Source organism: Cavia porcellus, unplaced genomic scaffold, assembly GCF_034190915.1.
Source record: "Cavia porcellus strain 051 isolate PalLab524CR breed Dunkin Hartley unplaced genomic scaffold, mCavPor4.1 scaffold_8, whole genome shotgun sequence".
In the NCBI taxonomy this organism is placed as follows: Eukaryota; Metazoa; Chordata; class Mammalia; order Rodentia; family Caviidae; genus Cavia; species Cavia porcellus.
In genome coordinates this window covers 42252949-42277658 of record NW_026947491.1, presented here as the reverse complement: position 1 = coordinate 42277658, position 24710 = coordinate 42252949, and the positions used below count along the sequence as shown (strand labels likewise).

Below are 24710 nucleotides of genomic sequence, written 5' to 3'. Positions count from 1 at the left end.
TAATCACGGTTAGGTGCCTCTATTCTTCGCTAAAGAGCTAAAGAAGACTAGAAGGCCCACTAATTTACACATTGTTTGAAGTAACTTGTTTTATGCAGGGAGATTTGTGTATGAGTTTAGCCTTTTTACCTAACCTTAGTTACTTTTCCCACAAGATAGATACTCGCCGTTTTCCTGTTCTGTAGCGCGCCTTATTGCCTCCCCCCACCCACCTATCTGGGCCATAAAGAATTTGGGTTTCTGGTGACCTCTCCCCGACCCGGTGATGATCTGTCATAAAATGAGCCTGCCCCAATTTTAAGAACTGCTTAGCTTAAAAGAAATTACCGGGTAATACTATGGCCCAAACCCCAATCAGTGCTTTCCTTTTGTTCTGTATGTATCAAATGAGTTAGATATCAGATCTTTGTAAAACTTAAGTTCCAGCGTCTCATAACTCGTGACCCCTTCGCACTCACTAGGGAAGACAAGCTGTCCTGAGATAATTAACTCTCCACTTTCTTCTCCAAATATTGCTGCAGACGTGCCACTCTGAGATAATGTCAGTCTGCAGGATGGGAGTAATTTAAAGAATACCAGGAACTCCCGAGATTGTCAGAGCTAAGTGGACAGCAATACAGTTTCCAGATGCAGGTCAACAGGTTTAATGGTCTTGCAGGTTTCCCCCCACTTTCCCTTACTTTTAAAAACCCCTTTCCCCAGTCTTGGGCGCGCAGTCTTTGGGTCGATCCAGGAGAGACTGTGCCGCCAGGACTGGCTCAATAAAGCCTTTGCTACTTAAATTTTTGGACTCTTGTTTCCTTGGATTTTATACCGGGGCCCGAGTTATAACAGTCATCAGTTCCTGGGCTTTGTTTAATGGAAGACTTCTGATTTCTGATTCAATCTTTTTACTCAGTACTTACCTGGTCAGATTTTCTATTTCTTCATGAGTCATTCTTGGAAGATTATATTTGTCTGGGAATTCAGCTATTTTTTCTAGTATATCTGATTTGTTGGCATATAATTATTCACAGTAGTTATTGACGCTCCTTTGACTTAATTATTAACTATAATTGTATTAATTATAATTCCAAACAATCATAATCATTTCTTGTTTTACTTAATTGGCCCTCACCTTCTTTTTCATTTATTATCATTGTTGAAGGTTGGCATAACTAATTCCATCTTGTGCTACTCCCTTTATTTGACCCAGAAGAGTGAAAAATTACTCAGAGTCCCATGAGAAAAGCAGAATGAGCTGCACCCACAAGAGAAAAATTAACCTGCTCAACAAAGAAGCAGGATACAGGTGTCAACAGAAAATTAATGTAAGATTCTAGCTAGATTGTTTCAAATAGGATGTCTTTTGGTGGTTTTCTGTTTTAAAAGCTCTGTAACTTTCCAGTTCAGTGCCAAACAGGGGTCCGTGGGTGATCGCTGAGCTCAGCTTATAAAATTCCAAATTTATCAATTTGGCTGCTTGGATTGCTATATTGTTAATGAACCCACTTCAATCATGGGTCAGCATTTCTTGATTTTGTTTATCTCAAAAAAATCAACTGTTAGTTGCATCAGTCTTTTACATGGTTTTGCTGGCCTTTATTTCTGCTAGGATCTTTATTATTTCCTTCCTTCGATAAGTTTCGGCTTAGTTTGTTGTTGTTTTTCTACTGCCTTGAAGTAACATAAGCTTGTCTTTGAGATCTTCCCCAATCCTTTTTACTTTTTTTTTTTGGCGGGTGTGTGTGTTTGTGTGTGTGTGTGTGTGTGTGTGTGTGTGTGTGTGTGTGTGTGTGTGTTTGTCAGGGTCTCCGTGTTGGCCAGGCAAGTCTTGAACTCCTGTTGTTCTGGAATGTGCTGTTTCATTTCCATGTACTTGTGAACTGTCTGAAATTCCTGTTACTGATGTATAATTTCTTAGCATTGTGATCAGAAAATATACCTGATATTACTTGGTATTGAATCCACTAGATCCTGGACTTTTGTTAGTTAAAAGGGTTGTTTTGTTTTTGAGGCAGGGCCTTGCTATGCAGTTCAGGTTGTTATTGATCTAGTCAGGGTTTTTCTGTCTTCTTGGATCAATTTTGGTAATTTGTGTGTGCCTAGAAATTTATCCATTTCTTTGGTATTCTCTAATTTATTAGGATGTAAATTTTCAAAATAATCTCTTAGAATACTATGGATTTTGGCAGTATAATTTCAGCTTTTCATTTCTAGTTGCATTGATATGAAATTTTTTCCTTTTTTTGATAAATTTGGCTAAGGTTTTAACAATCTTGTTTATCCTTTGTAAGAACCAACTTTGATTTGTTGGTCTTTTTTAAATCACAAAGTCATTAATTTTTACTCCGATCTTTATAATTTCTTTCTTTATTACAAAAGTTCAGGTTTGAGTTAATCTTGTTTTTTAGGACTTTGAGATGCATCACTAGCTTATTTGGGCAGTGGGTGCGGTGGTGCTGAAAGAGTTGCTGGCCCAGACCGGACACCTTAACCAGGAAAAGCGGCAGCCAAGTTAGGGGGCTCCTACCTCCTCCGCCCCTATAGATTTGCCTGTAACCCTATACCCCCATCCCTGTAACCCTGGCGCCAAAACGTGTGCCAATGAAATACCTGTGCATCCCTAATGCCCCTTGGGGTCCGCCCCAGACAGAGGTTACTTATGGGCCTGACTCCACGTGTTGAAGGAGAAGAAGGAGAAGGAGAAAGGGAGAGTGTGTTCCAGAGAGAGACCACCGGCCAGGGTGCAGTGGAGATGCTGCGCCCCAGGGGCTGGGGGGGGGTGTCTCTCCCCGCATTCCCGAAATAAAGCCACCGCCGCCCACTACTTTCACTGCCGTCCACTCCATTCCTTCCACGGACCTCTTTCCCCTCTTCCCCTCTTCTTCCCTCTTCTTCTCAGACCTAACAGTGCACACCAGCAACCCCGGCACCTAGGAAGCTGAGGCAGGAGAATTGCTGGGAGTTTAAGGCCACTCTGGGCTACAAAGTGAGTTAAAGGCCAGCCTGAACTAAGTAGTGAAACCTATCTCAAAAACAAAACACAGGCCAAGAATATAGGTCAGCAGCACAGCATCTGCCTGGCAAGCATAAGGTCCTGAATTTGATTCCCAGTACTGAAATTTTAAAAAAGGGGGGGGGGGATAAACATAAAAAAATAGAATAGAGCTTTCCCCCATGAATCAGCGCTATTCACGGACTAAAGAGGGAGAGTAATTCACCCAGAAGCCCGCGAGGGCGGGGGTGGGGGGGTGGTGACACAGACAGCCAGACCCAAGCCTTCCTCTGTGAGTCACTACCATTTGCAGACTGCAAAGGAAGAGAATAAGGATTTGCCAAGAAGCAAGCCATCCCTGCAAACTAGCGCCATGCGCAGGCCATCTGGGGGGTGGGGTCACACACAGCCAGACCCAAGTCCCTTCCAGGACCCAGACTGGCAAAGAGGGAAACACCCCTCCCCGTCATCACCACTCATCACCCACTCATCACCCACTCCGTAAGCGACTGGCAGATCTGGAGAAACAGGCTGTGATGATAGCTATGGGGGTGAAATGCAATTGGATGCCTGCGGTGCTTTGGTGTTTCACTGACTTTGCAGGTCTAGAGCCAGAGGTCTGATCATAGGTTCAGAGGATAAGGGTACACAGTGTGGCATCTAGGGGGAATCTCCTTCTGAAGGTGTTAGCCATTGTTAATTCCCTATTGTCTTGTTTTGAAGTCTTGTATCATTTTTATTGTTTTGTTGGTTTGGGTTTTGTTTGATTTTGTTATATCCGATGGCATGAGCAGCATTTTCAAAGATAACAAGATATATTATGGTAGCCATTTTAGATTTACTATTGTCTTGTTTTGAAGTTTTTTATTGCATTCATTTTTTTTTATTGATTCTGTTGTGTTTGATTTTTACTATGTCTGAAGGTATCTGCAGCTATATTGAATACAACAAGAGGCATTATGGAAATTATTGATTTTTGCATTGTTTTGAAGTCCTGTGTCACACTGGTTTGTTTTGGTTTTATTGTTTTATTTTCCTTGGTTTTATCCTCTTTAAAATAAAAAATTCATAATTAAGGATGCAAGAATAATTCCATCTACTGTCTGCTGTCTGAATTTTGACAAAAAGGCCCAAAACATATGCTGCAGAAAAACATAATTTCAAATAAATGATGCTAATAAAACTGGTTATGTACATGCAGAAGAATGAATCTCCACACACACTTTTTACCATATACTAAAATCAAATGAAAGTGGATCAAAGACCAGGATATTAAAAACACTGAATGTGTTGGGAGGTAAAATAAATAAAACTCTGAACGACATTTGCATATGGGCAAAGACTTTCTGAGTAGAACACCAATTACACAAGAAATAATGCCAAGAATCAACAAATGAGATCAGATCACATTTAAAAGCTCTGCACAGCAAAGAAAACAATCCACAGAGTAAAGGTTTATGGAAATGGGAAAATTTTTTGCCAGCTACTCCCTGGACCAGAGGATTGATATCTAGAATGTATAAAGAAATCAAAAAATTTAACTCAATCAAAAAAGTCAATTAAAATGAATGAACACTTCTCAGAAAGATGCCCAAACAACCAATAAGTACATGAAAAAATGTTCATCTTTGGCCAGTAGAGAAATGCAGATCGATACCATAGTGAGCTTCCATCTTACTCCAGTAAGAATGGGTATTATCAAAGCTTCAACAACAAATGCTGGTGAGGCTGTGGAGGGAAAGGAACCCTTCTAGTGTTAGTGGAAGTACAAACTAGTACAACCACTTTGAAAAGCAGTATGAAGATTCTTCATAAAAATTAAAAATAGAAATTCCATTTGATCTAGCTGTACCTCTTCTGAGTATCATCTTGAAAGAATTAAAGTCATTATAGTGATACATGTTACCCATGTTTATAGCAGCATAATCACAATAGTTAAACTATGGAAACGGCCTATATATCCATCAACACATGAGTGTCAGAGAAAATGCAGACCGAGTGTACTGGCTCATGTCACACACTTTGGACTAAACTCCAGGCTTCATGCATGCCGGCCAAGTGCTAAACATTTTCTTTTTTTTCAGTAATATATTTTATAGATTAGTCAACATAAAATTTACGCCAGATTGGCTTCTGTCCTTTAAGCATGTCTTTGAATCCCTTCTTTCCAGTTAATTCAGGGAGCCCAAGATAGTCTTTAGAAAAAAGAAAATTTAGAAAGTCAGTTAGAAAAAGTCTCCTCATAAATCCCTGAATAAAAATAGTAAATGAATAGGAGATGTCTACTTTGCAATTCTCTCTTATAGGTAATGAGTATTCACATTATATAAATTGCTTTAACTAGAATTTATTTATTTATTGGTACTGGGGATTAAACTCATAACCTCATGCTTGCCAGGCAAGTGCTTATGCCACTGACCTAAACTCCCAGCCAAATTAGAACTTAAATGAGAAGTAAACACTGTTTCTCCAAGTATTCTTGAAGAACGAGAAACGAGATTATAATTTTTTAAAATTATAGATCATAAATTACAAAATAATTTTGATTAACCAAAGAACAGTTTCATTTTAATTATAAACTCTTTATTATGATATTCATACACCTAAAGAACATGTTTTAATTAAATATTTTATGCAAACTGCTAGCAAAGTATTCCAAATACAAAATTATGATTATAACATAAAATAATCAAGTTCTACCATGGATGTGGTTTGGTAGAACAGATTTACAACTGTGTATGTAATTATGTCACAATTCTTTTTTTCCTAAAAAAAATGCTTTTGGGGGGAACTCTTAAAGTGAGTAATTAATTGCTAAAATAATAAATAGCTTTCATTATGTATGATGTAAAAGAGGATACAATACAAAATAAAGTAGCAAATCTTCAGAATTTTTTTACATTGTTGCTAGGAAGATGATAGAACCTAAAGCTGTAAGGGTTTGGACAATTAAAATATCTACATTAAATATGCCTGTAGCTCTTGCCTTGGAGAAATGATCTGTCAGCCACTCTTGGTAGAATGATGGGTCACTGTAGATACCAGGAAAATACCTTCGACCACAGCCAAATCCATAACTGGTAATTCCCATTACAAAAAAACGCTTATGTTCTGGTAAGTAGCACATTAATGGTCCACCACTATCACCCTATCAAAAAATTCCAAAATAATATTAGTTACTTTTAGTATTTTTAAGCACGGTAGAACTGAGATAAATTGATCACTTTAACCCTGTCATTATATAAACATTTATTTACTCCTCCAAGTAATAGCTAATCTTTTTTTTTTTTTTTTTTGCAATAGCTAGCTAGACCTTAATAATGGAATGACCTATTTTCTGAGCATTTTGAGGGGCTGAGGTAGTTGCTAAATTAAATACTACGTGGGCAACTTAGCAAGACTAAGATGGGGAGAGGAGAGGAGGGAAAAAAAGAAAGGAAGGCTTAGGTTCAGTCTCCAGTACTGCCAAAACAAAACAAATGAACGACATGGGGAAAGGGAAGCACAGTGAGATAGTGTCTCAGTAGAGAGGCACCACACACAGCTCACAATAGCACATTAGCATCATGGTTGACTGATCAACATATTTTTAGTTTAATTCCAACTTAGAAAGTACTGAGTGCGCAGGTATTGGGAGAAATCATATAGCTAGTAGATAAACTCACCTGCACTTTTGAACAAGAATACTATAAATGAGACTGCTTGAATTTTAAAAATACAATTATAAGAAATAAGTGTACAAAAATATTGTAAAAACTGCTCCTTACAATATTTCTCTTGTTAACACTGTGTTAAAGGCAAAATTTTAAGATGTATGAAGGACTTTTCCAGATTTGTATATACACAGCCTCCTCTAGCTAGAGGAGACAAATAAATTAGTATCTTGCAAAAGATGTTATCTTTTTAGATGTGGACATTGGCTAGTGCACGAAAATGAGAATAAATTGTGAAGACTCTAAATAGTATTATAAATAATAATACCTTTTAACAAGATTGTTAATGCACTCAAAACTGTTTGTAAGGCTTGCTAATTCAAAGCAATAAACACACTGCCAGTCCCTAAAGGTTAAGGAGAATGTTTCTGAGTGTTTATGGTTCTCTGTGAAAAGCAGATGTTGAATAATTATTTAGTGATGATAAAGATATTTTGGCTAGGGGCTGGGGATTTAGCTCAGCGGCATAAGCACCTGCCCTGCAAGCAGGCGGTCATGAGTTCGATCCCCAGTACTTATAAAAGAGAAAAAGACAAAAAAAAAAAAAAAAAAAAAAGATATTTTGGCTAGAAATGCAATTTAATTAGATTGTATTCTTGACTATTTTATTTATCTAGATTTTTAAGACAAATATCACAGGAAGGGTAAACCTTAGAACCTGCAGAAATAAGAATGACTAGGAAAAGATGGGAGCACGCGTTACCCTTGAAACTGAAGGGCTGATAGAGTGGGTGCTGGTAAACAAAAGAAAAGTGAGAGTCAAAAAGCACACAAATGCTTGCTCAGTGTACGTGAAGCCCTGGGTTCATTCACCAAAATGGGAGCAAAGAAAAGATAACCAAAAGAGACAAGAAAAAAATAAGCTGAATTTCCTAAAACATTTAAAACTTTTATGCTACAAATGACAACATTAGAAAAGTGAAAAGGCACCTCTGCAAAATGGGGGAGAATACTTGTATGACATGCATGTAGTAGGGACAGGTGTCCAGAATATGTTTTTTAAATGTTGATATCGCAGTGATAAAAAGATAATCTTAAAATGGGGAAAGTACCCAAAGAAACATTCTCTGAGGAAGACACCCAAATGGCTAATAAGTACCTACAAAGACGTTCATCATTAGTCACTTGAGAACACAAATAGAACCATGATGAGATAACCACTTCACACACACAAGGATGACTCTACTCAAACACTGCTTGTGGGACACCGGATGGTGTCGCCACTTTGGAATACAGTTGGGCAGTTCAAAGCAATGTTATTTATAGTAGATACAGAAGAAAAACAACCCAAATAACCATCATCTAATGAATGGCTGCACAATGTGACTCATCCATACAATGATGCAGAAGGCAATAAAATCAGCAAAGAACTCACATTCTGGGCCACAGATGAACCTTGAAAGCATACTAAGGGAAAGAAGCCAGTTACAAAAGACCACATACTGAATTACTCCAGAAATGTCCAGACAGTAAGTGTTCAGAATATGCAACTCTACAGAGATTAGTGGATGCTGGGACTAGAGGTAGGTGGGAGGAGAAGGAGGAGTGATTTCCAGTAGATACGGGTTTCATTTCGAGGTGAACAAAAATATCCTAAAATTACATTGTGGTGACTGTTGAACAGGTCCATAAATATACTAAAAAGGTGAATTATATAGTGTAAATAAATGCATTGTATCTTAAAGATGATTACAAAAGAAAGAAAATTCAAGGGAAATTGTGCCTAAGTGTGAACCCAAAGAAACTAAAAACTAAAAGAACCAGGAAAAAAGATTTGGACTAAGTAGCTAGAGAAAAAAAGAATTTGGTATATTTACTCCTGATAACTAAGATCATCAGAAATAATTGAACTTCTTATTCAAGTTCCTTTCTGGATTTAGAAAATATCTTAAGGGAAAATTCTTTGGTCTTACCCTGCAAGTATCATAATCTCCATTTTCATCACCTGCACAAAATGAAGTGTTAGGAATTGCTCCTGCGTAACTCCTCTCAGAGTTACAAATTTTCCGAGAAATATAATGTACTTCTGCCTGTTGTAATATATGTGTGCCATTACCTGTTAACAACAACAGAAAGCCAGTAAAATATTTTAGAGAGCAGGCATTCTTACAGTGACTTAGAATGCTGATGTTTACATCAGGCGTAGTGGCACAGACCTATCTATCCATAATCCCAGCACTAGGGAGGCTGAGGCAGGAGGATCACTGTTATAAAGCTACCAGTTCCTGGCTTTGCTTGAATGGAAGACTTCTGATTACTGGTTCAATCTATTTGCTCACACAACAAAGGTAATAAATACATAAAATGGGGCTGAGAATGCAACTCAGTTGTACAGTGTTTGCCTTGCAAGCAAAAAGCCCTGGATTTGACCCTGACAGAGCAAATAAGCACATAAATGTTTTAAATACACATATAGGGCCAGGGATTTAGCTCAGTGGCGTAGGAGCCTGCCTTGCAAGTGCACTGTCATGAATTTGATCCCTGGTACCAAAAAGAAAAAAATAAAAATAAATAAATAAATACACATATACAAAAGAATATTTGCATATAAAAGCACTGACCATCTTTTGCCAATAAGCAGGAGTATGTATATCAATGAAATTCAGACTATAATTACCTTCTTCTTTTGTTCTTCCCCAGCCACTTATAAAACATGCTGTATTTTCATTCAGTTTTTGGAAAGTATCAAAAGGTAGACAAATAGGCTGAATATAGTTGTTATACCGTACGGCTTTTTTTAAATAGAAGAGTGCGATGTCATTTACGTAAGTTTTCACAATGAAGTCTGGGTGGAGAATAATTGCTTTAACTTTTATCTTCTTGGTATATGAATGACTCTTGTGTAGATTATTGGTTCCAACTACAGCTCTCCACTTTAAAGGATCTCTGAAACAAAGTGTTTTTATTTTACACATGTTTATTTAAGTAAATATTCTGAGTCTTCCACAAGCTTTTGTTTTTATCATATTAGATTTTAAAAAATTAAATCCTATCATCATGTGACATAAGTTATAAAACAGAAGCTCAGAGCCAGTAATGGAGCTTGGCCACTATAATCCCAGAGCTTGGGGAGAATGAGGCAGAACTTTAAGCCCAGTCTGGGCAACTGAATGACTTAATGAGACCCTGTCTCGAAATAAAAACAATTTTTAAAGTACTAAAAATGTAGCTCGGTGCAAAGACCCAGGTTCAATCCCCAGTGCTTGGAAAAATAAAAGGCAGCAGTCCAGATACCATGATGTAGAGGAGAAAAAACCATCAATGGTACAGAAAATCCTAACAGAGATTTAAGTACTTGAGAAATGAATCTATGATTAAGATAGCATTTCTTACTTATGGGCAAAAGGTTAAACTATATATATGTATGATATATGTAACTATATATAGTTTGGTTCCTATATAATGTGTATATATATATAATTAGTTTGGAGACAGCTGTTTGAAAAGAGAAATAGAATTAATAAAATTAAATCTCTGGATTAACACTAAATTACAACATAAAAATCTAAATGGATTAAATATTTAAATGAAAAGTCTTTTAAAGAGTTTCTTTTAGAGACATCCAAAGAGATTAAAAGTGTCTGAAATTTGTTTCAAAATGGTTGGAGCCTTGGGCTGGAGATGCGCTCAGGGGCAGAACAAATGCTTTCCACTACCACAGAAGGGAGGCGCGAGGAAGGGCGGCTGAGAAGAGCAGACAGAAGGTGATCATTTGAAGCTATGTGGTGACTTTTCTATTTTTTGAAGTGTTATAATAAAAATTGAAATAAACTTACCATGGAAATGTTTTAAAAATCAGACCAGAAAATAGTTGAATAATACATAATAAATATGTAACAAAGACATGAGAAAGGATTTTGGTCAGGTGTGGTAACACACACCTGTAACCCAGAACTTGGGAGGCGAAGGCAGGATGATTATGAACTGCAGGCTGCCCTGGCTACATAGCAAGACTCTGGAGGGGAATTTTATGAAGCATTACACTGAAGGTAAAAAGCAGCAGCAAATAATCGTAAATTAACACACACACACACACACACACACACACACACACACACACACACACACACACACACACACGGCTTTGGTTGCAGCAGAGGTGTGTTGGAGACACTCCAGCGGCTGACGCCAAATAACACCGGTGTTCTGAAAGGGGTGGCAGTCCCACCCAGTGCACAACACCAACAGCAATCTGCTCCAGATCGAAGTCAAGGTCTGTGCCGAGGAAGGGGAGCGGTGTCACTTGTCTGGGTCCCTGCTCCCCCGCACCCCGGAGGCTGGGCAGCCGCGGCGGGACACAGACATCCCACCTTCTCTCCGAGTGGGAGCAAAGCGCGGCCGGAGCCCAGAGACGCCACGAATTGCCGCGAGGAAAGGGGGAGACACACGCAGGCCCCCGGCAGCCGGGAGAGCTGCTCCGCCCAGGCCCGCCCCAGCGCCCCGGCTGAGCTCCCGCGGCCCCGCCTACCCGGCCCGGAGGGGAAGGAGAGGCTCGGGCGGCGGGCGGGAGGGCGCTCGGTGCTCGCCAACGCTGGGGGGGACGCGCGCTCGGCGGGTGGGGCGGGGCCGGTGGCCGAGGGACACCCCGGCACACCTTCGCCAGGGCTTGGCGCCCTACGGTGGCTCCCGCCCGCCCCGTGCGGGGTTCTGAATCTCTCTCCCGGTCTGCTTTGCTGCTTTACCAGTGTTACCTTTTAGCTTTACTTTTAAATTCTGTCAGTTTCCTTCTCCTCTGTCTCCTCCTGCCCCCTACTCTGTTACCGTCCCCAGTGTCCTATCCCGCCTCCCCCTTCTCCACCTTCCATGCGACACGTATGTACCAGGTGTCCCCGTGTGGCAGGAGGGTAAGGGGAGGTCAGGGCTCCACCCGAAGGAAACCACTCGCCGTCCTGTCGCGTCGGGCTGGCGCTTCCCCGAGCAGTGCGCAGCGGATCCAGACACAGCAGCAGGCCCCAAAGCCCCCCAGCTTCTCTCAGGCTCTAACTACATACGCTCCCCCTGGATGGGTCCTCCTGGGGCTACAAATCCCCTGCTAAACCCCTCGACACTAACACTTTAACCCAGCTCTGAGAAATGCCAACAGAACATGGCTCTCTTTTTTATCTCTGCCTTGCCTCTCCCTTCTTCTCTTCCTCTTCCCTTCTTTCCCCCTCTCCCTACATCATGCCAATAATGGCATAGTACAGTCTACTGGGCCCTGATCCCTAGAAGGGGACCAGCTGCTCATACTCAATTTCTAGTTTTACTTCTTGGCAAAATCCCACACTGATTTCCAATAACAACTGTACTGGTTAACATTACCAACAACGCAGCACAGTTCCTTTTTTTGTGCCACAGCCATGCATGCCAGCACGCTGACCTTTTGATGATCACCATTCTTGCTGGTGTAAGATGGAATCTTAGTGTTGTTTAACTCATTCACATTGAGGCTATGACTTGTAGATCTCACTGCCAGGCAGCGTGAACCATCGATGAAACATGCATGTCTGTCCCACTGGCAGATTTTAATTTTATTAGTAAAAGCTGATAAAAAGTAATACAGTGGAGGCAACCCACTGCTAGACTCTGTTTTTTGATCCAGACTCACAATCGTCTCTGAACATGTTCTCACTAGCTTGAACCACCAGTGATATATGCATAACCAGTCCATCAAGTGGTTTGCATTACTGGTGGTACAAACGGATCTAATCACTTTTATTACTGTTTTTACTATGAAGATTAATAGTCTATAAGAAGACAGAATCTAGGTAGTTAAATTTTTTTTTAAAAAATTTATTAAGAATAAAAGAATGGGCCAGGGATTTAGCCCAGTGGCTTGAGCACCTGCCTGGCAAGCACAAGGTCATGAGTTTGATCCCTGGTACAAAAAAAATAAAATAAAAATAAAAGAATGAAATAAAAAATAGAACATAATAAAAATAAGAAAACACAATCCTTTATCAAACTGTCAACGTCATTTTTAGATGAACATTTCGATTCTTACATTTCTGTAAAAATGAAAAGGATTCAGAATGGTCTAAACAACTTTGATAAAGGAACAAAATTAGAGCTCCACCCTCTCCAATCCCATAACTTATCACAAAGTTACACCAATCATGACAAAATGGCATTGGCTCCAAGACAGATAAAACACCAAAGTATCAATATAAAGTCCCAAAATTGATACTGACATAACACATTTGATTTCTGGCAAAGATGCAAAATCAATTAAATGGAGAAAGGACTGTACCCTCCATAGATATACTGAAACAACTGGATATCCACATGCAAAAAACTGAAACCTTGGAACACATCAGAAATTTTGTAAAACATCCAAAAGTCAACTAAAAATGGCTCACAGTGGACAAAGTAAAGATAGGTGTGGCCTGAGTCACTGCTTGGCTGAAGTCATTCCCTCTGGGACAAAATACATGTTTTATGATTATCATACTAAAACTGTGATGATTATGCATGTATGTCATATTTATTTACTAATCTGTGTGTTTTCAAGGTACATCCATTTACCTATAAAAATGTCCAGTTTATCATTGTTTATGGCTGAATAGTATTCCACATATAGAAATACCACATTTTTTTTTTTATCCATTCCTCAGTCGATGGGTATTTAAATGTTTCCAAGATCTGGCTATTACAAACTGTGCTGCTATAAACATGAGTGCACATATATTGCTGTGGTATGATGTTTTTAATTCTTCAGGAAAGATACCCAGAAGGGGAATAGCTGGGTCGAATGTGACCTCCAATCCTAGTTTTTTGAGGAATCTCCACACTGATTTCCACAGTGGCTGCACCAGTCTGCGTTCCCACCAACAATGGAGAAGGATTCCTTTTTTCCCACAGCCCCTCCAGCATTTGTTATTGATTGATTTCTTAATACTAGCCATTTTTTTCTGGGGTGAGGTGAAATCTCAGCGTAGTTTTAATTTGCATCTCTCAAATGATAGGTAATGTTGAAAATTTTTTCACTTATTTATTTGATGTTCATACTTCTTCATCTGAGAAGTGTGTATTCATCTCAGATGCCCATTTTTTGATTAGGTCTTTAAATCTGGAGGACTGATGTCTTTGAGTTCTTTATGTGTTCTTGATAGTAATCCTCTGTCTGAGGAACAGCTGGCAAATATTTTTTCATAAGTTATATGTTGTCTCTTCACTCTGTTGATGGTTTCTCTTGCTGTGAAAAAGCTTTTCAATAGGGTGAGACCCCAGTTGTTGATTCTTTCTGATAGTTCCTGTGCAATTTGAGTTTTTTTTTCATAAAGTCTGCCTACTCCAGTGTCTTCTTACCTACCCTATCTTCTAGAAGGTTTAATGTTTAATATTAAGATCTTTGATCCATGCTGATTTTAGCTTAGTACATGGTGAAAGATAAAGGTCCAGTTTTAATCTTCAGCATGTGTAAAGCCAGTTTATCCAGCACCATTTATTAAAGAGGCTGTTTCTTCCAGTGAATGTGTTTGGCACCTTTTTCAAAGACAAGGTGGCTTAGTCCTTAGTGTGTCTGCAGTTGTTTCTGCATCTTCTAATCTGTTACATTGACCTTTGGGTCTTTTTTTTTTTTTTGCCAGTACCACACTGTTTTTATCACATTAGCTTTAAAGTATAATTTCAAGTCAGGGATTACAATGCCCCCTATCTTGCCTTTGTTGCCCAGGATTGCCTTTGCTATTCTAGGTTTCTGCTGGTTCCAGATGAATTTTAGGATTGTTTTCTCTCATTCTGTGAGACATGCTATTGAAATTTTGATTGGGATTACACTGAATCTGTATAACAGTTTTGGAAGTATGGGCATTTTCACTATATTGGTTCTTCCCACCCAAGGACACAGGATATCTCTCCATTCTCTAATATTCTCTTCAATCTCCTTTTCAGCGTATTGTAGTTTTTCACTGTTGCAGTCTTTTATATCCTTCGTTAGACTGATTCCTAGACTTTTTCTTTTTTTGGATGCGACTGTGAAGGGTTTTTTTCCCCTGATTTCTCTCTCTCTCTCTGTGAGTTTGTTATTCATGGTACAGTAAGGCTATTGATTTTTGAGTGTTAACTTTGTATCCAGCTAGGCTACTGAATTAGCTTATTAAATCTAGCAGTTTTTTAGTGTAGTCTTTGGGGCTTCTATATGGAATATCACTTCATCTGTAAACAACAATAACTTAACTTCCTCTTTTCCTATCTTTATTCATTTTTTTCTCTTATGTAATTGCTCCAGCTAAAGTTTCCAGGACTATGTTGAATAAAAGTGGAGACAGTGGACATCCTTGTCTGTTCTTGATTTTAGAAGGTTTAGTTTTTGTCCATTTAGGAAGATGTTGGCTGTTGGTTTGTCATAGATGGCTTTTATCAGATTGAGATAAAGACCATCTGTTCCAATTTTCTATAGGGCTTTTATTGTGACTGGGTGATGGACTCTGTCAAAAGCTTTTTTCGCATCTATTCAGATGATCATAGATTTTTGTCCCTGCATGCCTGGGATGAATCCCACTTAGTCATGATGTATAATCTTGATGACTTGTTGCATTCTGCTTACCAGTATCTTATTGAGGATTTTTGCATCAATGCTCATTAGGGAGATTGGCCTGTTCTTTGTTGGGTCCATCTCTGGTTTTGGAATCAGAATAATGCTTGCTTCCAGGAATGAATTTGGGAGCATTATTTCCCTTTCAATTCATTAAAGAGTTTGAGAAGTAATGGTATTAGGTCTTCTCTAAATTTCTTGTAGAATTCAGCAGTGAATCCATCAGGGCTCAGGCTTTTCTTTGTTGATAGGTTTTTAATTACACCTTCAAATTCATTGATTGATACTAGTTTATTTAGGAGTTTTTTATCTTCCTGACACAGCTTTGGTAATTCATATGTATATAGGGATCTGTTCATTTATTTTACATACTTCAACTTACTACAATACAAGGTTTCAAAGTAGGTACAGATGACCTGGATTTCTCCAGGGTCTATTGTGATTTCACCCTTTTCATTTCTAATTGCATAGATTTCAGTCTTTTTCCTTTTTTTGATCAGATTGGCTAAGTGTCTGTCAATTTTATTTAATCTTTCAAAGAACCAACTCTTGGATTCATTGATTTCTTGTATTTTTTTAGTCTCCAATACATTAATTTTTGTTCTGATCTTTATAATTTCCTCCCTTGCATGAGCTTTTGGCTTAGCCTGATCTTCTCCTAGAAGTTTGAGGTTCAACATTAGGTTGTTTATATGGCTTGCTCTGTTTGCCTGATATGGGTATTACTGCCATACATTTTCCTCTTAGAACTGCTTTCATTGTGCCCCGTAAGTCCAGCTTGTTGTATACACAAAGTGAATTTCAACCTAAGATTGATCAAGAGAAACCAAGAAGGTTCCTACATACTTGCTAAGGCAACAATCCAAGACAAAGAGATACCAGTCAAATATAAATGCACCAAATACCGATACATCTAACTATATACAACAAATATTAATGGACCTGAAAAATCAAATAAGCACTAATACAATTATAGTGGGAAGAATTTTAGTGGGAGACCACAGTACTGTCACAAATAGATTAATAAGACCAAAAAAAAATCAAAGAAATTCCAGAAGTGAACCAAATCATAAAACAAATTGATATCGTAGTTGTATACAGAGTGCTACACTCCACAATATCAGAATACACAGTCTTCTCAGCTGTCCGTGGGACATTCTCCAAAATAGACCACGTACTAGCTCATAGGACATGCTTAAGTAAATGCAAAGGAACTGAAATTACCCCATGCATATTATCAGACTATAGTGCAATGAAATTGAAACTCAATGGCAAAAGAAAATACAAAAATGTGGAAATTGAACACCCTCCTGTATAGCCAATGGGTCATAGATGAAATTAAGAAATTAGACAATTTCTACAATTAAGTGATAATGCTGACATTCTGTACCAGAATTTATAAAACGAAAGTGGTCCTACAAGGTAAATTTATAGCAGTGAATTCCCATAGCAGAAAAAAAGCTAAAAAAAAAAAGCATCCCAAAACAAACACTGCCCCCACCAAACCAAACCAAACTGAAGTGAAACAAAAAACCCAGAACCCAGAATATGAATAATGAAAGACCAACATAATGGGCTCAGGGTTTAATTCAGCAGCATGAGAGCCTGCCTGACAAGTGAGAGGTCATGAGTTTGAGCTCCGGTACCCTCTCCAAAAAGCCAACCTAATGTGAAAACTCAAGTTTGGAGAAAAAAAATCAATTCAAACCAGAGAAGTATCCAACCAAAAAAGGATTTGACAGGCCAATTTCCTTAGTGAACATAGATGCAAAAATCTTCGAAATACTGGTAAACAGAACGCAACAAATCATCAAGATTATAAATCATGACCAAGTAGGAGTCATTCCAGGGATGGAAGGGTGGTTTAGCACATGCAAATCAGTAACTACACCACATTAACTGCACCAAAGACAGAAACCGCATGATCTTGTCAATAGGTATAGAAAAAGCTCTTGACAAAATCTAACACTCATTTATGATAAAAAAAAAAAAACTACAGAAAATTGGAATAGGTCTTTATCTCAGGTTACTAAAGCCGTCTTATGACAAAGCAAACCAACCACCAACACTATCCTAGATGGTCAACAATGGCTACGTTATTAAACTCAGTGGTAAATTTTTATTATCCCTTTGTTGTTCCTTGGTGGTTCTCATTCTCATTTCGGAATTTTGTAAGTAATACATAATTTTTGTATGTATTGTAAATGTATATTACAAGTATTTTTCAATTTAAGAGTATTGCAATTTTTATAAACATTCAAATTCAAAAGGCTTTATGGATAAAATCCAGAGTGCACAGGACTTATTGCAAAGAATCAACAAATGGGATCTCATCCTACTGAAAAGCTTTTGCACAGCAAGAGAAACCAACAGAGTGAAGAGACAACACATAACTTAGGAGAAAACGTTTGCCAGCTATTCCTCAGATAAAGGATTATTATTGAGAACATATGAAGAACTCAAAAAAATCAGTCCTTCCAGATTTAAAGACTCAATCCAAAAATGGGCATCTGAGATGAACACACACTTCTCAGATGAAGAAATACGAACAGCAAATAAATAAGTGAACAAAATTTCAACATTACTGATCATTTGAGAGATGCAAATTAAAACTACACTGAGGGGGGCTGGGGATTTAGCTCAGCGGCATAAGCGCCTGCCTTGCAAGCAGGCAGTCGTGAGTTCGATCCCCGGTACCGATAAAAAGGAAAAAGACAACAACAACAAAAAAAACTACACTGAGATTTCACCTCACCCCAGAAAAAATGGCTAGTATTAAGAAATCAATCAATAACAAATGCTGGAGGGGCCGTGGGGAAAAAGGAACCCTTCTCCATTGTTGGTGGGAATGCAGACTGGTGCAGCCACTGTGGAAATCAGTGTGGAGATTCCTCAAAAAACTAGGATTGGAGGTCACATTCGACCCAGCTATTCCCCTTCTGGGTATCTTCCCTGAAGAATTAAAAACATCATACCACAGCAATATATGTGCACTCATGTTTATAGCAGCACAGTTTGTAATAGCCAGATCTTGGAAACAACCTAAATTCCCCTCAACTGAGGAATGGAGGAAAAAAAAAAGTATTTTTATACAATGGAGTACTACTAGGCCATAAAGAAGAATAAACTGGACACTTTTATAGGTAAATGGATGCACCTTGAAAACATAATGGTAAAATAAATAAGACACACATGTGTAAACATTGTATTGTTTCATTAGTGTGAGAAGCTGGAAGAAAAAAACATATGTATATGTATATACAAATAGTAAGATAGTTACAGTACTGATTTCTCTGAGTTCGCTAAGTATTACTGGTATTGTTCAGATAACTGAGTGCAGATGTCTTATGCTCTGGGTGAATGATTTGGGGATGATAATGTGCAATGTATGTATCATTTTTCCCCCCTGATTGATGTGCTTTGACATTTTGTAGTGTTTTTTTTTTCTTGTTTTTTCCTTTCTTTTTATCTTTGAATAAGGTAGATTCGAGGGAAAAAAGAAAGCCAGAATTACAAGAGCAATCCTGATCAACAAAAGCAAAGCAGGATGTATCACAATCCAGATTGCAAGTTACACTGCAAAGCTACCATGATAAAAACAAAAAAAAAAAAAAAAAAAAAACCCACTGTACGGTGCTAGCACAACAACGGACACGCAGATCAATGGGAGAGGACGGAACAGAGGCGGCAAAGCGCGGGAGTGCTGCAGCAGGTGTTTGTAAGACGGCACGCCCTAAAGCATGCTACCATTGGAACCGAGGGTACAGAAACATCCCCAGACACATTCAGCTATTCCGTCTTCAACAAAGGGGCCAGAACAGCCTCTGCGACAAATGGTGCTCAGAAAGCTTTACAAAGATGGAATCTAGACTCCTATCTCTTGCCCTGCATCAAAAAAAATCAAAGTGGATCAAACACATAGTTATTAAAACAGAAAAACCAAATCCACTGGAAGATTAAATAGGTAAGACTCTTGAAGACATAGCTTTGGGAAAGGACTTTTCTTTTTTGCTTTTTGAGATAGGCTCTTGCTATGTAGTTCAGGATGGCCTGGACTCACAATGTAGTCCAGGCTAGCCTCAAACTCCAGCAATCTTCCTGCCTCAGCCTCCCAAATACTGGAATTACATGTGTGCACTACCACATCCAATGGGAAAGGACTTTTTAAACAAAACCCCAATTGTAAAAGAAACGGCATCAAAAAACAACAATATCAAGTTAAAATATATTGAATTTAAAAGTTTCTGAACAGCTAAGGGAACAGTAGAATGAAGAAACAATCTATAGAATAAGAAAAAAACTTTTGTAAGCTAGACTTTGGGCAGAGGACTAATATGTATTACACAGAACTCAAAAAATTAGACTCCACAAAATAAAAGACTAAAACAACTGTGCAACCAAAATGAACAGACACTTCTCAGAAGTACAAATGCTGGGTGCGGTGTACACCACGGTAATCGGTACTCGTGAGGCAGAGGCAAGAGAGCTGCTGTGAGTTTGATGTTAGTCTGGGCTACATGGTGAGCTCAGCACCAGCCTAAACTACATATCAAAACTCTGTCTCAAAAAAAAAAAAAAGTAGTACAAATGGCCAAATACGTGAAAAATACTCTGGTTGTAAGAGAAATGCAAATTAGAAAAACACTGAGATTCTACCTTACTCCAGAAAGAATGACTGTCTTGTCAGTAAGCAAATGAATCAAGCAAGCAAGCAAGCATGTGGTGCTGCAAGGAAAGACACTTTCTACACCACTGGTGGGAATGTCAACTGGTGCCACTATGGAAATCAGTACGGAGATCCCTAAAAAGCTAAAACAAACTTTCATTCAAGCCAGTTACTCCCCTTCTAGGTATCTCTCAGAGATCTCACATCATACTATAGTAATACATGCATACCCATGTTTATTGTAGGACAACTCATAACAGCTAAAGCCTGACAGTGGATATATACGCTCACCAACAGATAAATGGATAAAGAAAATATGGTATTTATATATAATGGAGTACTACTATGCTCTAAAGCTAAACTTGAGTCATTTGTAGGGAAATGGATGCATCTTGAGACTGTAATGTTAACTGGAATAAACTGAGCATACAAACTTAAATACTGCATGACTTCTCTTATATGAGAAGTATGAGAGTATAAATTGTCCCAAAACAGAGCTTAATAAAAGATAGTAAGAAACAGAGAAATAGATCTTTTGCAAAGAAGAGATCAATGTGGAGGGATAGAGAAAGGAAGGGAAGGAGGCAAGGAAATTTAAACAAGGAAAAATCCATCACCCAGTTATATCCCCAGGGGGGTAACAGGTGCTACCCCTGGAACTGAGTTAGGAAGGACTTTTTACTTCTTGCAAATACCAGGATACCTTTTCACCTTTCAAGTTGGACTACAGTAGCGTTCCACTGTTACCCACTCAATGGCTGCAGTATCTCACTGCTTCCAGTTTCTTTACTGATACAGTATTCATGATTTGAGTCTTACTCTTTATCTGTGACATCCTTGCCAGAAGTTTAAACGTTTTTATTGCCTCCGTAACCAGCTTTCATTTATTTTCTACTTATTAATTTTTGCTTTTCTTTCTTCTCCCCCTCCCTCTCACCCACTTAAAGCATTGTTGTCCACCAATGTGTCTTAGAAATCAAGAGAAGTGACACTTCTAGGGAGAACATGCTGTGGTTTTTATCTAGCCCACAAACAAAGCATGTTTTTCCCATTTGCAAGCACTTAACAAAATAATGTGTACCTGGTTAATTTATCTGAACTGTAAACCTCATAGGGGATTTTTGTTTTGTTTTGATTTTACAGTCTTGCTGTGTAGCCCAGGCTGGCTCAAACTCACACCAGCTAGGATTACAGGCATGTGCCACCACACCTGGCACTAACCTCATGTTTATATAACATGTCTTACTGGAGCAGAACCATATTCATTTAGGTATTTCTTGTGATTACACTAAGTAACTGGAAGAGATGCCATATAACTGAACACTAAAGCATTTGCTCCTTTTACTGCATAACTGTCCCAAATTCTGATTTAAATGATACACTTCAAATGAATGCATTACAGTACAGGATAATGCATTATAATTTATGGCCACTTATAAACTATGTGGTTTAACTGAACATAGTTAAGTCAAAAGGTCCTCTACCAATTCAAAATACTGTGTAGTGGGGACAAACAGGAGTTCCGTGCTGAATACATACCTAGTTTGTTTAGTGCAGTGGGCAGCTGTGAGGACCCACCTGTCTCTCACCAGGCTTCCTCCACACACATGAAAGAGGTTATGGTTGTTTTGAATCTGCAGGCTAACGAGCCACGGCCAGACCCCAGTTTGCGCTTCTCTGCCTCCTACAATCCGAGACCCTGTGTGTGCATCTCTAAGTGGTGCTGATCCGCAATCTAAAGATAAAAATGGAGTATTATTTGAACCGAGCATCTATATTACCATATTTGTTACTTCCTAATCGGAACACATTTAAATTCCTGTTTTAAAAACTGATGAGTCTCCGGGCATGGTAGTGCACGCCTGTAATCCCAGCACTCAGGGGATCGTTTCCAGTTCGAGACCAGCCTGGGCTACACAATGAGTTCAAGGCCAGCCTGAAACTACAATAGCAAGACTGTCTCAAAAAGTCAAAAACAAAACAAAAAAAAAACCCTGATGAGTCAAAACAGATACCTGAGTGATGCCTAGATTTTGAAAGAATCTTTAAGGAGAAATAACCATACCAGCGTCGATTATTTTCAAATAGACATCTGCACCATTTAAAAACTACTCCCAAAAGTATAAAAATACTGTAAGTTTCTGCGGCGAGGTTCATGTCCTGCCCTGTGTAAAACAGCAGTTAAGAGCCTGAAACTTGGGGGCTGCGTGGGCGGCGGCCGGGTGAGGTCTGGGGTTCGCGGCTTCAGCCCCAGCCCCAGCCCGAGGGGCTGGATGGGGCGGGCGCTGCGAGTGCGGTAGCCATGTAACTGCTCCGACCGGCCGTGAAAAGGTCCCTAAATGCCCTTTCGACTCGCCCAGGAATTATTAATCCGCACGATGCGAATGTAAACGCCGAACCAAGCAGCTCAGGCCTGCGACTCGGTGGCTGAGGCAGCGGGACAGGGCACAAGGAGGGAGCCCAGCGACCCCCGGGGGCCGGCGGAGGGAGGGGTGCGGGGACCGAACCCGCGGGTGAACAGGTACTGCCCTGCGTGGCCGGCCCTCGCGGCGGGGCCGGGGCCTGCTGCAGCCTGTGTGCCGCCTCTGCCCGAGGGAAGCCGCTGGCCCCTCTGGAGAGCGAGCGGTGCTGGGTGCACAGGAGCGCGCTCCCCAATAGGAACAGCGCGGGTCTCACCAGCCCCATGCCGGCTCCAGCGGACGGACGCAAGATGGCGGCGGGCGCGAGGGCCGGCGAGGTGCCCGGATGACGACGATACTGGCGCCCGCTCATGGCCGGCAGCGCATCGAGTGTGCTGCCCTCCCAACACCCGCTGCGATTTCCCTAATGGCAGCACCTCCCTGGGTCCGAGCGGCACAAAGGACAGAGAGACCGTGTGCAGGCCCCAGGACGTTGCAGCTCAGACCCGGAGCACCAGGGAGGCTCCCAAAAGCAGTGGCGTCCAAACCGCGGCCATGGCCAAGGCTGGGGAGGCAGCGCCCAGCCATGCAGGTGCAGAGATTGGGATTAGAGGCCGTCCAACCGCTGGGCAGCCCAGTGTTTGTGCTGCAGATCAATCTCTTAATGGCTTTCAATAGGATGCCTTGAGTACATCAACTCTGGATGAGTTGATAAAATCAGATTTAAGGAACTACCCTACAGAGTTGAGGGCTGAACCTGACCTTTGGTAACTGCACCCTGCCTCATCCGCATGCGTGCGTGTGTGTGTGTGTGTGTGTGTGTGTGTGTGTGTGTGTGTGTGTGTGTGTGTGTGTGTGTGTAGCCTGCTTCATGGCTGTGCCTCACACAATGACTAGCAATCTGTTACTGTGTAAAGGAAGCCAGGAAACAAGTAGGCAACCCCACAATAGAACAGTGAACCAGGCCTAACTCAAAAAGTCATCTGTGAAGATATCACTGTTGCAGGTGACAGAGAGCCCTTACTCAACCAAAACTGAGGTTACTGTGTCTTCTTCTAGGACAATCTGTGCCCTTTCTTGTAAAGCCTTGTTTGCTTGAGTTTCCCACCTCTGATATTTGATCAGGGACCTCAGGCCTACTCTCCTGAGGTGATGTTGTGATAACTCGGACCCCGGTATAAAATCCAAGAAAGCAAGAAATTAAAATTTGAGAAGCAAAGGCTTTATTAGGTAAAATCCAGGCCTGGTGACGAGTCTCCGGGAGCCAATTTGGAGACTGCGCACCTCACAGCTAAAAGTCAGGACTTTTTATCTTGTAAATCCACAAACAGCTGCTGGTCACACAATGTAAGGAGGGAGATGGGGGTGTGACGCACTACAAAGCAAAAACGGCAATTGCAAGTCTCCCTGCATACTAGCAAGTTTAGATAAGAAGAAATCTTGTTTTCCTTAGCAAAGAATAGAGAGGTCTAACAGCAATTAACAACCTTAGTTACCTACCACAACTGTTCTATTTGTAGTGGGCAACAATGGTTAACATATCAATTAGGTAAGATTTTACAATTCTTTACAGAGGAGAGCATTGATTAACATATCAATCCTTTGCCCAGAGGGAAAGGAAAACACACATTTACAGTAAGGCCAAGTTACAGGTATTACTGTGATACAAACGAAGATATTTTTGTGAAGAATGTACAATCTAATACAATCTAATGCAATTAGCACAATTTGTGACGGGCTACCGGGTAGGGAAGAGGAGCTATTACTTCAGGCCTTTGTTTTATGGCCTTCAGGAAGTTAAAACTTAACCTAGTTAAATTTGAAGGGAGAAGGGGAGGGGAAGCAGCAGGTGGGCTTATACCTTAGAACAGACCTTAGGATAGTTAGGGGGGCTTAGGTTATAACAATGTCTTCATCCAGAATCCTGTTAAGTGAGTTTAACTACAATCACTGTTATTTCTGATGTACTCTCTCAGTGGTATTTCCAACCACTGATCATCATCCTTCCTCGGCTATAAATTCTTAACTCTCGCATGATGTATTTGGAGTTGAGCCCGATCCCTCCTACTTCAAAATCTCATTCCCCTACTTCCTATATTTTTGACTTTTGTTTTAGAGGTGGAGGTGCTGGGGATCTAGTCCAGGCTTTCTGCAAGCTGGGCAAACTCACCACTCCTGAGCTACACCACCAGCCCTTCCTTTGCCTTTTTTCTTCCTCCCCTTCGAGATGGTACTGGGTATTAAACTCAGGGAGCACTGAACGATCTGTGGCCCCTTTTTGAGGCAGTCTTACTGAGTTGCCCAGATTGCTCTTGAACTTGTATTCTTCCTGTCTCAGGTTCTTGAGGAGTTGCAGGCATCCACCATCATACCTGGCTGTACATCTATATTAATGAATAATTTTCCTTGAAAATAACCCGGAATTTTTAAGAATGGTGCC

General features: G+C 40.0%; 1 protein-coding gene across 1 annotated transcript; it reads right to left on the bottom strand.

Annotated features, from left to right (window-relative positions):
* Positions 1 to 3068: 3068 nt before the first annotated feature.
* On the bottom strand, positions 3069 to 23047 carry Tmprss12 (transmembrane serine protease 12). The gene is made up of 5 exons (XM_013159039.3): positions 22400 to 23047; positions 21411 to 21606; positions 9308 to 9576; positions 8604 to 8746; positions 3069 to 6125 (listed from the first exon to the last, which is right to left on the bottom strand). The coding sequence occupies exons 1-5, from the start codon at positions 22641 to 22643 to the stop codon at positions 5874 to 5876; spliced, it is 1104 nt and encodes a 367-aa protein (XP_013014493.2). The 5' UTR covers positions 22644 to 23047; the 3' UTR covers positions 3069 to 5873.
* Positions 23048 to 24710: the final 1663 nt, after the last annotated feature.